This window comes from Saccostrea echinata, unplaced genomic scaffold (genome assembly GCF_033153115.1).
Source record: "Saccostrea echinata isolate AGI-Se365-2 ecotype Australia unplaced genomic scaffold, CSIRO_AGI_Sech_v1 ptg000081l, whole genome shotgun sequence".
Classification (NCBI taxonomy): domain Eukaryota; kingdom Metazoa; phylum Mollusca; class Bivalvia; order Ostreida; family Ostreidae; genus Saccostrea; species Saccostrea echinata.
The window spans coordinates 2112939-2127614 of NW_026889830.1; the positions used below are offsets into that span (position 1 = coordinate 2112939).

A 14676-nucleotide genomic window follows, 5' to 3' on the forward strand; every position below is an offset into this window, starting at 1 on the left:
GTACAATATGGCGTCGGTTTGTTGTTGTTAGAAAGTACGCAATGTGAAAACCATTTTTTGAACAGTTCAGAAAAGTGTGGGTTATCTCATTGGAGATATATTGGGATTCGTTAGGTGAGATACTATAGATGGAAAGTAAATAAGCGCGAAATAACGTCCCGATTTTATGAAATTGTTTCGAGTTATGTCACTGTCGGAAACATAACTTTCTGAACTTCCTGTTTCTCCATAATATCACTCAAACTCTTACGTAGACCCACTTACAACAGCATTTTAACGACAACTGAAAGTGAAGGGTAACATTGCCTCAAATGGGGCGAGATTACTTTACCATTGACTGATACAAAGAATAGTTGTAAAGGGGGTGGGGGGGGGGGGTCATTAATTCTATATCCAAGAAGTCTCAGGTGTGATAATACCTTGTTTCACTTTCAGTTTGGACGATGTTAAGGAATATAACTGCAAAACAACTTTCAGTCGTTATATATATAACTAGATAAAATCCTACACAAATGTGGGAAATAAAATTTTTATCACTTGTGATGCAACAATTCCAACACCGTAGGTTCCACTGAAAGTCAGGGTTAGAAACTCCCTAAAATTACAACTCGCAAATAATTGCGAGTACCAAGAAAGTGAACTCGCAATTTTATAAGACTACTCGCAATTTTCGTATAAAGTTAAATTTATATAAATTAAATACATGTAACTTAAGGAAAAAGTAACTACTGTACAATACACAAAATACAACTACAGTGTGACTTTTATTTAAATTACTGATTTAAATCAAAAGCGTTGTGTTCTGTCATATTATATAATTTTGCTACAGTTTCAATGCAAAAAAATCTACTCGCAAGTTTTTGCGAGTTACCTAATTTTTAACTTGCAATTTGGGAATTCTAACTCGCGTTTTGCGAGTTGTATATAGTGAATTTCGAACCCTGGAAAGCTTATAACTGTCTTAAACATCCTGCAGTTACTGTTGAAGCAGAAGTAAGATATATGTCACCCCATTTTTTTTATCCTTCTTTTTTTGGTTCAGTGTAAACGTAATTAACATTTGTGTTTCACACCTTATATATGTTGTAGGGATGTATCAGTACAACTATATAGCATATATCATGATATGATAAACTGGGTATTTCATCTTTCATATTTTTATTATAATTTGTTTCTCAGAGAAATTCTCTATTATTATTATTATTATTATTATTATAAAATTTGTATAGCGCTAAATATAATTAAAATTACTCTTAAGCGCTTGAACATAAATATAAAAATATACAATAATTAACACAAATTAAGAATCTGAAATAGATATATAGATATTTTAAAAAATATCTGTGTGAAAGGATAAAAGTTGTAGACTATTTCATCAAGTTCACAAAACATTATGTAACATTTGATTTCGCTCCAAAAAACAACAAAAACAGGTTAAATTAATATTTAAAAAAAAAATTAAATTAAGGCCAATCCAAGTTTTTTTTTTTCTATGTTTAGTGTCCACATGTGCCTTGGTTTTTGCCATCCAATTCAAATATTAGAAAAATTTAACAAACAAAATCAGGAGTCCTGAAATTGATTATTGCGATCGAAATCTTTGAATTGTGTAAATTTCTCTGAATATCTGTCTACAATATGCTATATTAGGTTATTTTAAGAAAAAATTAATACCTTGATTTTGCTAAAAAATAGATCTTCCTATGAAATAAATAAAATAATGAAATCATTTGAATGACATCATTTTTATGACTATAAAGTCTGTGTTTTATTTTTTGGTTTGTGTGTTTTTTTGCAAATAGGTAAGTAGGTTTATGAAAGATAGGTGGACGCTGAACAGAGAAAAAAAAAGAAGAAAAACTTGGAATGGCTTAAAAACAAATTGCTTTAAATGTTTCATATCATGATACACAGACTGTGTATACTGTACAAATTTTTTTGTGTATTCTAGTAGTAATGATATATTGGTATAAAGTTGCATCCCTAAAATGTTGATGTAGAAATTTGCATTTCAAGCCTTATATATATTCCTAATACGTAGTACTTTTAGTAAATATTCCAAATTTATATCTTGAAGCATAATTCTCTAAACTTTTGAAATTAATGGCTTTTGAAACTTCTGAATTTGTAGAATGGAGGTGTGTGCACCACTATTACCTCACATATTTGAACAATAACATTATACTCATTAATTGATATTTTCATTGAAGTTAAGTTAATTGAAAGTTTCAATATTTATTATTTAATAAGTAAAATGATGGCTAATTTCAAAATATTCTTTTATAGTGCATGTATTTTACAAAATTGGTTTACATTTTAAATTGATGTTCTAATAGTTTGAGAATTTCTTTAATCTAGAAAGTTAGCAAGTGGAAATGATGATCTTTGATATTCCCATTTAATGATTATGAACAATCCAACAAGTGAAAGTATTGATAATCTAATTCATTTTTAATGATCAGTGTTTTAGGATTTAGGGTATTGATATTCATACAAATTCCTATACAAATTTCAAACCTTTTCTGAAGGGATAATTTTTAGTTACAATTTTTTTAATATTCTTGAAATTTTAGGAAGGGGGCTTAATTTTACTGATAAGGAAAGCACACATAATTTAAAACATAAGTGAAAAAAATTGGTTCGTGCATATAGTTGTATCATAACATGATTTTTATATATAAATTTATATCAAAATGCCTGTTATATGTTTTTATATTCTTTCTCTCAAATGACTTAAAACAGAATGGGTGATAATGAAGACACAAAAATACAGTTAACATCAGCATTTGGCAATTTACAAGTGAGACAAGAGCAGACCGATTTTCTAGAAAGGTAAGTTAGATTGACATTTTCAGTGCATCAATCACTTCATCACAGTTTATTTATATACTGAAAGGAAAAAGAAACACTGGGTAACTTAATATGCGAAATATTTTTGACTTAGTGGCTGAAAATTGGTCAGAAGTGTATCTTGGTTACTGTGCACTAAAATTAGTGTTCAAAATTACTCAACCGTGAAATGTATGATGTCACATAGGAAAAGTGGTGAAAAACATCCAAATGTTAATGATATCAGGTTTGTTAACAGATTTTGTAGTACTACTTGATGCACTTGGGCATACAAATTGTTTTTCACTACAGTGTATTTTAAATACAGTCAATATGAATTTCTTGTAATCATGGTATCGTTGAAGGAAGTCCCATGGGGTCTAGTAATTGAATTGCATATGTGAAGGAAAAGGCGACATGTTGCTATGCAGTTTATTTATTCATTTTCCACCATGAAACATTTTCTCCCTTGTCAAAGAGGAACAGGAATGGTTTTCAACCGACCGTGACACTGACGTTGGCGCATAACAACGTCATTTAAAATTAAGGTTTTTCATCCTGCCACCTGTGTAATCACCACTGTATTACCACTGAAACCGATTCTAATACAGTAAGCAATCATAAGCATTACATTCACTCTAAAACTGAAAGAAATCGATTACTCTTTTTTTTAATCTGTGAGCTTGACAACTTTACTTCGGTGATACTCTCACACGCACATGTGCATTGTAAGCCTATTTATTTAGCATGTTCACCCTCAGGAAAATGTTATCAGTTTGTCAAGACTTTCTCATAAATATTCACATTTACCAAATCAACTGGCATATGTAAATTCTATCTTTTTTCCAATTGAAAATCTGTGGGACTAACTGGATGCTAGGGTTTAAAGGCGTCAGTAGGCTCAGCTAATCTCATCCAACAAGGGGATGCCTTGTCAGAAGGGTAGAATTAATGTCCGTATGAGAAAGAAAAAAGCTCTGATGAACTTCTTGCACAGGAGAATCAAGGTTGTGATAGACGCGCAAGGGAGATACTGAGAATTTTTGTTTTCCTTTTTTTTGGGGGGGGGGGGGGGGGGGGAGAATGCCATCATATGATTTTCAATAACTTATGAATTATCAGTCAAAATCAAATGAGATTTTTGTAACTTGAGATTTTTGTAACATATTGAGATTTAAGATGATAGATAACAATATACTGGAAAATACCTTCGAAAAAATAGCTTTAATTCACTTCAAAAGTTTACCCTGCATTTTTTTTCCTTTCAGTATATATGTTTTTTGTTTTAATCATGATACTTAACTATAAACTATTAAAGATGTATTGGGCATTATTTTTTATCGCATTTGAAGGGGGGTGGCTGTATGTTTAATAATTTCTATCAAATCAAAGGACAACACACAAGTATCTTGCTTTTTTTTTTCATCTTATAAGTTTTTTTCCCAACATAATTAAAGTTTATATTGAGATAACTTTCTAGAGACTTTCACATCAATCTGTACAGTTGTGAGAGAAACAAGAAAAAAGTGCCATGCTAGTATTTCAAACTCTTGCACTATATTTTCATTATTTTCAATAGATAGTCATAGTTTTTAGTAAACAGCTTACTGTTAGAATATATCATTTATTTAGTTTGATTTTAAAATAAAGACAGATAATTTTTGTATTTTGTAATTTTTATCAGGGATCACCTTTTTCAAAAACCATATTGAGAAAATTGACAAGCAGTATTCTTTATTCTTTTATAGGTATGAGCAGGATCTGACACTTACAGGGGGAAGTGACAGGAATAAATTAGATGCCTTTTGGACAACTGTGTATGTAGTTTTTGTTAGATAATTGTAATAATATACTTGAAGATTCATAAAAATCTTGGAGAGAAATCTGTCACTGCAATAACTTGCTGACATTTTTCACATTTTAAGTCAACATATTAAGATTAATTTTAGATTCTCATGCCTGCCTACCCTATTAAAATTGTTCCAATCCTTTATTTTTGCTGTTTTGGTTGAAGGAAAAAAAAGAAGGAAAATTGGTCTCAGTAAACAAAATCTCAGGGCAAATATGTATGCATTAGTATCATAGAAAATAAATTTTTAAAAGGGTTAATAACTGATTTGTGTAATACTTACTATAACAAAATGATAATTTTTAGCAAATTGTATAAAACTGAGTATCTGATAAAGATATTGCATGGAAAGGCTACAAAATGAAACCCAGCCATCTGTCCTTTTTTTTTTCATATTTTTTACCTGGTAGATTAAAAATCAAAAATGAAAAAAAGTAATGTTATGTAACCCAGCCACACTTATTTCACCCAAGCCTGAGCACCTCAACTTTTTTCTTGGATAAAGTTGAAATTTCATGTTTTTAATTAGAAGGAGAATATTACTTACCAAATAAGGAAAAGGGAGATGAATTAAAAAAGAATTTTTAAATATCATGAAAACATATGAAACTAATGAACCAATAAAAACTTAAAGGAATTGTTCTAAAGCATAGAGACACCTGATTTTAATTTGTTTAGACATTACATGTATGTAGCATTCCTTTTGGGGGGGGGTGCAACAAGAAAAATATTGTTTAAGAAGATATATCTTGCCAATTCTCAAATAAAAGTGAACAATCAGCATTCCTTTTACAAATTCTTAATGTTTCAGGATTGGTTCCACTTCTGAAGAGGAAAAAGAAGGTGCTAAAGTTCAAAATAGTATTAAACACAAAAAGAAAATTCCCAAGAGAATGGAACCTTATCCTCAAGAGGTCATATTTTCTATGCAGAAAATATCTTTAAATCATGAAAAGTGTGAAAATGAGCAGTGCATGTGTTCAAAGCAAAGATCTCAAGCAGAGACAGAGAAGAAATACAATTATGCCCAAGTTACCAGTTTGACACCGCCCCCACGTAAATACATAAGGGAAGCTAGACTAAAACTCCATCACTCAGAGAAGGATAGAAAGCAAATTATAAGATCAGCACGATTAAAGTTAGTGAAAAAAGGAAGGCATAGTGAGAAAATTCCTTTACATGTGGAGAGAACTAAGTTGCCAGTGACAGGTGCTTTGGACAGTCCTACAAACAGTACCTTTCTTTTTGGGGCAGGGTGTAAAACCAATCTTGAAAATTTTTCTTCCTTAAATCAGGGCTTTAGCGAAAAAGGAAAAGATTTAGAAAATGCCAGTCTTCATAAGAGATTGAAATCTTCCAACCATAAACACCACTTTAGGTCTAAAACTGACCCTATGTATTTTTCCAAAGCTGTGGGTTCTGAAAGTGTAAAAAGCAGAAGTTCTGACCAGTATTTAGAGAGGAGTTGTTCACAGGAGGCTAGGTTAGATGACATGACTGTGGATGAATTAGCCTGCTATTTTGATGATTTTGTGTATATTCCAAAGAAAATGTCAAGTATGGCAGAAATGATGTATATATAGGGTGCCAAGTTTGCAAGAGAAAATTCTTCTCATAATAGTGCAGTTTTTGCTTTTTGTTTATGATGTGGTCAGGATAGTGAGAGTACTTCCTCTTGTTCAACAACTGAAATTCACTTTTATTGCAGTTTAAATGGTGATTAGGTTACACACCTTGCATAATCCTTTGGTTAATGTGATTAAATTGTATTTAGTTTTTGTGAAGAAGTTTCATGCTTCATTAGAAAAATGCAGGAAGCATTGCAATTGTTTGTGGTCAGATTAAATGGTCATGAGTGTGTTATTGTTTTTTTTCCCAAATGGATATTATTCATTCAAAGGTTATTTTGTCATGGTAGTCATATTGTCCAGTCAGTGCAGGAATCTAGTCATTTGAAGTGGCTTCAAGTAATATATTATTGAAAAGATGTAATAGGGTTAAATGGTAAAACATGTAAAAAAAAAAATTCTCTTTCACAAATTTGTTTGAAGAAGTGTGAAGATTACACTGTAACATGTTTATGCAATGTTTAATTACTTGGTACCGTAAACAAAGCATGTTTATCAACATAAAAAGTACTGTTTTGGATTGTCTGTGCGTTCTTAACAGTCTTTCTTTTAGCTTAAAATTATTGTTTTCAATTTAAGGTGGGAAAGAAAAAACATTGCCAAATTTGCCTTTCTTGGACTTATGTTTGGCTTTTTCAGATTGTTTTAAAATCTGTTTTGCTTTGAATTTTGAATCTATCCACAGAAGAATTTTTGCAAGCTTGATTTGAAGGATTTAAACTGTGTAAAGTAAATAAACTGCATCTTACATTTTGAAAATAGTTTGTTTTTTTTCTATTGAGTTATGATTTAATTTGAGATGTATATTTATTATACCCTGCAAAAAAAGTTTGGGGAGAGGGTATACAGGAATCACTTTGTCCATCTGTCCATCAGAAAAGCTGTTTGTTTCTTGCAATCATGTCTGGACCCAAACTTCAGAAGGGAGGAACACTGGAAGTTCACACTTGACACTATTTTACGTTTGTCTAAAGCTAATATACTAAGGAGGTGATAAGCACAAGGCGAATAATGTTATAGCTCTACTGGTCAGAGACCAGAGGAGCTTATGCATTAATAAGGTGTCCCTCGTCTGTCTGTAAACAATTTTTCAAAACACTACTCCTCCCACAGTTTTGGTATAATTTGATAAGACTTGGTACACAAGTAAACTATACAAAGATACATAATTCTATTTAATCGTTTTAGATTTCGAAGAATTCTTTTCCCATGGTTAGTAATAACAGAAATATCTGTGAAATATATTCAAAATGCTACTCTCCCTACAGTTTTGGTCCAATTTCAATAAGACATGGTACAAAATTAAACTATACAAAGATACATAATTATGACTATGTTTTTGAAGACCACTCTAACCGTCTTTGCTAGCCAAGGACTCTCCTCGCAATCCCATGGCCCATAGTGCTATCATGTTGGGATTGTTTGTCACATGATCTTAAATCTTACCACATATGCACAGCTTGCATCATGGACAGAAATAAAGAGCATTTTTAAAAATAAAAGTATTTAAAGAATGATTAACAAGTAGGTATCTAGGGATGTTTATTTGTTATTAAGGGTGCAAATGTATATCTGCAATATAGATTCCTGATCACATTATGTGCACATCAGCTCAAAATTGAATGACACTATAGCTATTAATAGAATGGCAGGTTCTTTTATGGATCATACTTCATCTGTGTTTTTCATTCCCGAAATTATACAGTCCACATACATGTATATCACAAACGGAGATATCATCATTTTCAAAAGCACTTGCTGATTGGTCAATATCAATAAACTCAATCACAACTTGAGAAAAAAAATCAGACTCAATACCACAATAGGCCAAGGGTTTGTGAGGAGAGTAGCATGGCTAGTGAAGATGCACTCTTAAGATACATAGTTCTGCTTATCGAGTTTGATTTAGATTAACACTGTTGCAAATGTTTACTATAAATTGGATAATACTGGAATTCGTTTACAACATTACCCCTCTTGTATTTTTGGTATGAATAAAACAAAATTTGTACACAAGTTAACTTAACCAAGAATCATAATTCTTATTTATTGATGACTTGCCATTGCTACTAAGTTTCAAGTCCACATGCTGCTTTTCTCTTTTTAGTATTAGACCAAACCAGTAGAGCTACTGACTCATCAGAGACTTCTGGTCTTACTTGTATTCGTATGAAGGTCAAATGGTTGAGGTCAATGTTAGGATATCTTTTAATCAGTGTTGTTGATGTAATGTAGAGTATCATTTGACCAAGTCTCAAGCTTGCTTCAGTAGTTGTAGACGATCTATACCTTACCAGGTATAATGATCAAGACTTTAAGAGTGTGGTGGTTTACAGTAACTGTAGAAAGGGAAAGGAAACAAAAGGATTTAGACTGTTGACTGAAGCCCCCTGTGAAATCTAAAAAGAGACCAAAATGGAAAAGAACTTATCCATGGCCTGATTCTCCTCATGGAGAAAAGGACTTTTGTCAAGTACCACTTAACCTTTCTGTTTCATCCTTGTTTAAGTGGTTGAAGTTGGCCAAAGAAAGTTATTCAGTAGTCAAAAGGTCAAGGTCAAAGTTAAATGCATCATTAATAGTGTTGTGGACACAATATTTAGAGAGCTATTGGACACATTTAGAGAATCATTTGACCTTCAGTGTTTAACTTTCTGAAGAAGTGGTATGTATCCGGAGAAATGCAAAGACTCACTTTAGGGTCACAAGTCAAAGCTACTCAAGTTTTTAACATGGTTACAGTCATGATTTATCAAACATATCAAAGACAAGTCCAAAGATCGCGAAATGACTATGCTAACTTTTTGCTACAATTTAAAAGAGGATAACTTAACATTTTAGTCAGTGACAGGTGCAAACCAAGTTGTGAATACAATTTAATTATACTTTTCAGTCTAATCTGATAAAGGGATGCATGATGCTAAGGAGAAGTCCATTAAAGATCAATAGTGATTGGTATTAATAATGTTGTGAACACCATAACAATTCATTGTGTGAGCAATATCATTTGAAAGAAGAAATAAATGCTGCTTAGGCCTAACAAAAAAATATGTTTGTTTACAGTTACTTGACTGACCCTAATTTTATGCACTGACTCAAATATTTTTTTTCATTATAAAATTCAGAAAATTGCATGTCTGTAACACTTCCCTTATTTACGTAGCAATATACCCTTATCACCTGCATAAGGAGTTTATGCCTCCCAGTTGATTCGATATGCAAGAGCATGCTCTAGATACAAACAATTTCTAAATGAGGCATGCTATTGACAAACAAGTTAATGAAACAAGGATATCCACATTCTCATTTGAAGTCAATATTTCGCAAGTTCTACAGTCGATAAAATGACCTTGTCAGTAAATACAATCTATCATTAAGTCCAACATTGACTGATGTTTTTCATACTAATTGTTAGGCCATTATTTACTTACTGAATCGTCTACGAATTTTTTTGTTTGGCCGATCATGACAAGGAGCACATGACCGGTGTGACAGTTGACAAGGGATGCTTATTCCTCCATTGCACCTGATTCCACCTCTGATGCTTTTAGAGGTCTGTGTTCTCCTTCCTATTTGTATTGTTTCAATGGACTTTTGAACTTGATTATTGTTTGTTATCTCCATAATTCATTTTAGACCTTTTTATGGCCAGAAAAAGAGAATTTCAAACTTTTAAAAAAAAAATGTATACCTTTATGGTAAACAAATAATTTTTCAAAATATAAATCGTATCTAATGATCCTACTTTTTATTAGCATCCAATAGTAGATATATGCATATTTTTCTCAGGCCTTACAACTTCAGAATGAAGAATGACCTTGCTCAACATGGAAAATGGTAGAGAAAAGTTCAGAGTCAGAATCCCAGTTGCATTTTTTTTTTACAGAGATAATGGAGCGTTCAGTGTTTTAGAATATATATAGCATTACCTTGAGCATTTTTCAATACATTATACACAAAGTGCAGTAACTGCTTCATGTTCCTTTACTATCTTCTGTGACGTCAGAATAAATTTACATGCTAAACGAGGCACCCAACGTGACTGGCAAACCGAAAATCAGCTAAATGAGTGCATTCTGGGTTACTACAAAAAATACTACATGTACATTTCAAAAAGGCCAGTTTTTGAAATCGCTCTCGGAAAGACATGATGCATTTTTGCAAGCAACACACTTAATAAAATATGTACATCATTATCTACTAGTTCCATGCTCACATTTACATAAAAATGTTTCACAATGGAAAAATTTGGGTTTTCTCCACTCCATTGTATAAGTCCGTTTGTTGACAATAGCCTGGCAGTTTTTCCCATGCTGTACTATCACTCAGTATGAATTTCACGTGACTATTCCCTGGTCCAAAACAAGGTGTACTCACGTATTGTCATTGTTAACTACGTATACAACTTCGATATATATGCTACTCAATACACGTTCTTCGATCATCACTGTACGAGAATTAAAATACCGTACAACAATAGACTTATGTTTTTTATAACTGCATTAACTTTTGATTTCTAGTAAACAAATAACAAAGTAACAACGAATATCACCAGTAGCATGGCAAATTTACGAATATCCAAGTTATAAAAACTGGGTACTTATTTACTTGTGAATACTTTGTGAGCAGTATTTCAACGTACTATTTAACACGGAAAATTGACTTTGTTTGTTATTGTGAGCATGGAAAATCTTAATTAATACCTATTCTTTGTGTTTTTCACAAAAACATTAAAAATAATTATTAGTTGACTTTCCCGCAGTCATTTGAAATCGCGTCTTAAATTTCCCTGACCCACGTGTTTGTAGTAAAATATCATCTTCGCTAGCCAAGGGTTTCTGATACGCTACTCTCCTCATAAACCCTTGGCATACGGTGCTGACAAAAGACGGGATTGTTTTCGTCACATGATCACGATTCTGGTTGGCACAGATTGCGTCATCGACAGAAATAAAAAGCGTATTTAAAAAAAAATAATGTTTTAAAGAAAAATTAACAAGAAGGTATTGAGTTATGTTAATTTGTTATTAAACATGTTAAAATGCAAATCTACATCTTCAGTATGGATTCTTAATCACATATTTTGCACGATTTTGGATGACACCATATAGCTATTCATAGAATGGCATGTTATCTAACGGATCGTTGTTTACTTGCGTTTTTCATTCCTGATATTAAAGAGTCAAGATGTATCCCGAACGCAAATATCCTCATTTACAAAAAACAATTACTGATTGGTCGAACGATGTCGATCAACTCCAATCACAACTTGAGAAAAAAATCCCAACTTTTTTTAACACCGTATGCCAAGGGTTTATGAGGATAGTAGCGTATCAGAAACCCTTGGCTAGCGAAGATGGTAAAATATAAACATATAGTAGACCATCATGCTTTTCGGCTCATTCATTGGATTGGAAAATTGCTCGCTGTAAGCACCTCTGTGCGCAATGACAACAATATTCATATATGGTAGATTCCTTGACCTGTTTAATGGAACTTGATACTAGCAATTAATACCAGGAAGTTTCCATCATGAATGCAGCCATAGATTAAAATACGAGTAACATATTCTTATTTTACAACACTTTTGTTTTTAACTGGCAAAAGCATTACCAGAAGAAAAATATAACCAATGATTCTTGGTCTTCCGATCTGAGTCATGACATTTTTGTTTAACATCAAAATATCTGTGATGGATCGTGTTTTAATTTACTGTAAAATGGAAAGATTTGTGAGGGTAATTTCTTATAGTTTACAAAACTTTTGTAAAGGTTTCATTTTTATGAAAATACATGTAACAAGAAAATTTTATAACACATACATCTGTACATAACATTTTAAAAAGTATTCCAGGATGATTTTGAAAATTTTCTCCAATTTCAAACTTGCAAAAAAGAAACAAATGCAAAGGTTTCCATACAGTTAAACTCAGTTGCAGCAAAGTCCTAGGGACCTGTGAATTTACTTTGATATATCTGTATTTTATTTTATCCATATAATGAATTTATTTAAGTATTTAAAGTGAATTTGCAATACACATTTTACTCTAAGTATGATTCACTAGTACGTTCAGGGAAATATTAAATATTAAAATTATCTCGGAGAATGAACAATTTCTGATGCATTAATTTTCAAACATAAATACCTATGAAAAAAATATCAGTTCAATACTTTAAAGTGTGTGATCTTAAAAGTTTGTTTTAAAGATGCACATTTCATTATTTTTATCTTCAACAAGACACAGAATCTGTAAAGTTGTTTTATCCAGTTTGTTCTAACCATAAAATTTTACAAGAAATTGTTAAGAATTTACCAGGGATCCCAAAAAACTTTGCTATTCCTGTGTTCCTTCTAAACGAATTTTAGTGTATTTGCAGTAAGATCAAAGATAATCCCAAACCTGTCTTGAGAGTATATGAGATAAAACATATCTTAAATAAATTAGGCAAAATACATTTATTGATCCAAATTCAAACAAACAAGAACATAATCCAAAAGTCATCTTTGAAATGTAATCTGTAATTTCAAAGACTAAAAGATTACAAGTACTACCCCTATTATTAGAGTGTACCCTTAAAATACCAACAGGCAACTCTAAGGGAAAACTGTGCATTTTATTTCTTTAAATTAAATGGAATTAAAGTAAGTTCTAATCTTTTGATATAATTCCTGAACAATAAATTACAATTAGATCCACTGCTCTCTCTCTCTCTCTCAGCGTGATGTACATGTAATAGAATTATAAAGGCAACACTTAAAAGTGCTTTAATTTGCGTAACATTGACATATTTAAACTGTTTCTGTGACTGAAATACATGTACTGGGCAGGCTGGTTGAAAATGAAAATGCACATAATAAATCAGAAATACAAAGTTTACCATAATTCAAATATCATTAAATACAATACCCGGTACTTGTATCAGAGGACCAATTTAAATTTACATGTACATTTAAAAGAAAGTTAAAATTCAATTAATCACAGAGTAAAATGTTCAAGTTTGTCATGATTTTTTTTCAAAAACACTATGTTTTAAAAAAATCCTTATGTCATTTGAACCAGTCTCAAGTAATTTGACTTTTGTCAACGGAGTAAATAACTTAGGAAGACAAACATGAGCATGTTTAAACAAGCCATTAATCAGAATGACCAAAAAATGTTAGTTTTTTTACTTTTTCCTTAAGAATAAATAAATAATAAAAAGAACAAGAGGCCCAAGGGCCACATCACCCACCTGAGCAATATGGCTAGGAAAAAGCAGAAATCAGTTCAGTCTTGAAAGGTTGAAAAGTTTAAATATAAAAGTGGTTCGGGGAGGGGGGGGGGGGGCATGAATTGCACAAATTTGAATCTACATTACCTGAGGATGCTTCCATTTAAATATGACCAATCATGGCTTTGCTGTTCTTGAGTAGAAGATTTTTCCTATGTATTCCTATGTAAAACTTTGATCACCCATTGTGGCCTCACCCTTACCCCCGGGGGTCATGTTTGAACAAACTTGAATCTACACTATCTAAGAATGCTTCCATATAAATATGACCAATCATGGCTTTGCTGTTCTTAGGAAATAGAGTTTTTTTTAAGGATTTTTATTATGTATTCCTTTGTAAAACTTTGCTCCCCCATTGTGGCCCCATCCGACCCCCAGGGGTTATGATTTGAACAAAATTTAATCTACATTATCTGAGGATGCTTCCATGTAAATATGCCCAATCATGGCTTTGCTGTTCTTGAGAAGAAGATTTTAAAAGATTTCTCCTATATATACCAATTTGAAACTTTGATCGTCCATTGTGGCCCCATCCTATCCCCGGGGGTCATGATTTGAACAAACTTAAATGTACACTATCTGAGAATGCTACCGTATAAATATGACCAATCATGGCTTTCCTGTTCTTGAGAAGAAAATTTTTAAAGATTTTTCCTATATATTCCTATGTTAAACTTTGATCGCCCATTGTGGCCCCATCCGACCCCCAGGGGGTCATGATTTGAACAAAATTGAATCTACACTACCTAAGGATGCTACCATATAAATATGACCAATCATGGCTTTCCTGTTCTTGAGAAGAAGATTTTTAAAGATTTTTCCTATATATTCCTATGTAAAACTTTGAACGTCCATTGTGGCCCCATCCGACCCTCGGGGGTCATGATTTGAAGAAACTTGAATCTACACTACCTGAGGATGCTTCCAAGTAAATATGCCCAATCATGACTTTGCTATTCTTGAGAAGAAGATTTTTAAAGATTTTTCCTATATATTCCTATGTAAAACTTTAATCGCCCATTGTGGCCCCACCCAACCTCAGGGGGTCATGATTTGAACAAACTTGAATCTACACTACCTGAGGATGCTTTCATGTAAA

General features: G+C 32.1%; 1 protein-coding gene across 1 annotated transcript; it reads left to right on the forward strand.

Moving 5' to 3' along the window:
* The first annotated feature begins 5 nt into the window (after nt 1-5).
* LOC133176817 (uncharacterized) lies at nt 6-7065 on the forward strand. The gene is made up of 4 exons (XM_061311886.1): nt 6-114; nt 2743-2832; nt 4578-4646; nt 5490-7065. Exons 2-4 carry the CDS (start codon nt 2744-2746, stop codon nt 6259-6261), a joined length of 930 nt encoding a protein of 309 aa, XP_061167870.1. The 5' UTR covers nt 6-114; nt 2743; the 3' UTR covers nt 6262-7065.
* Nucleotides 7066-14676: the final 7611 nt, after the last annotated feature.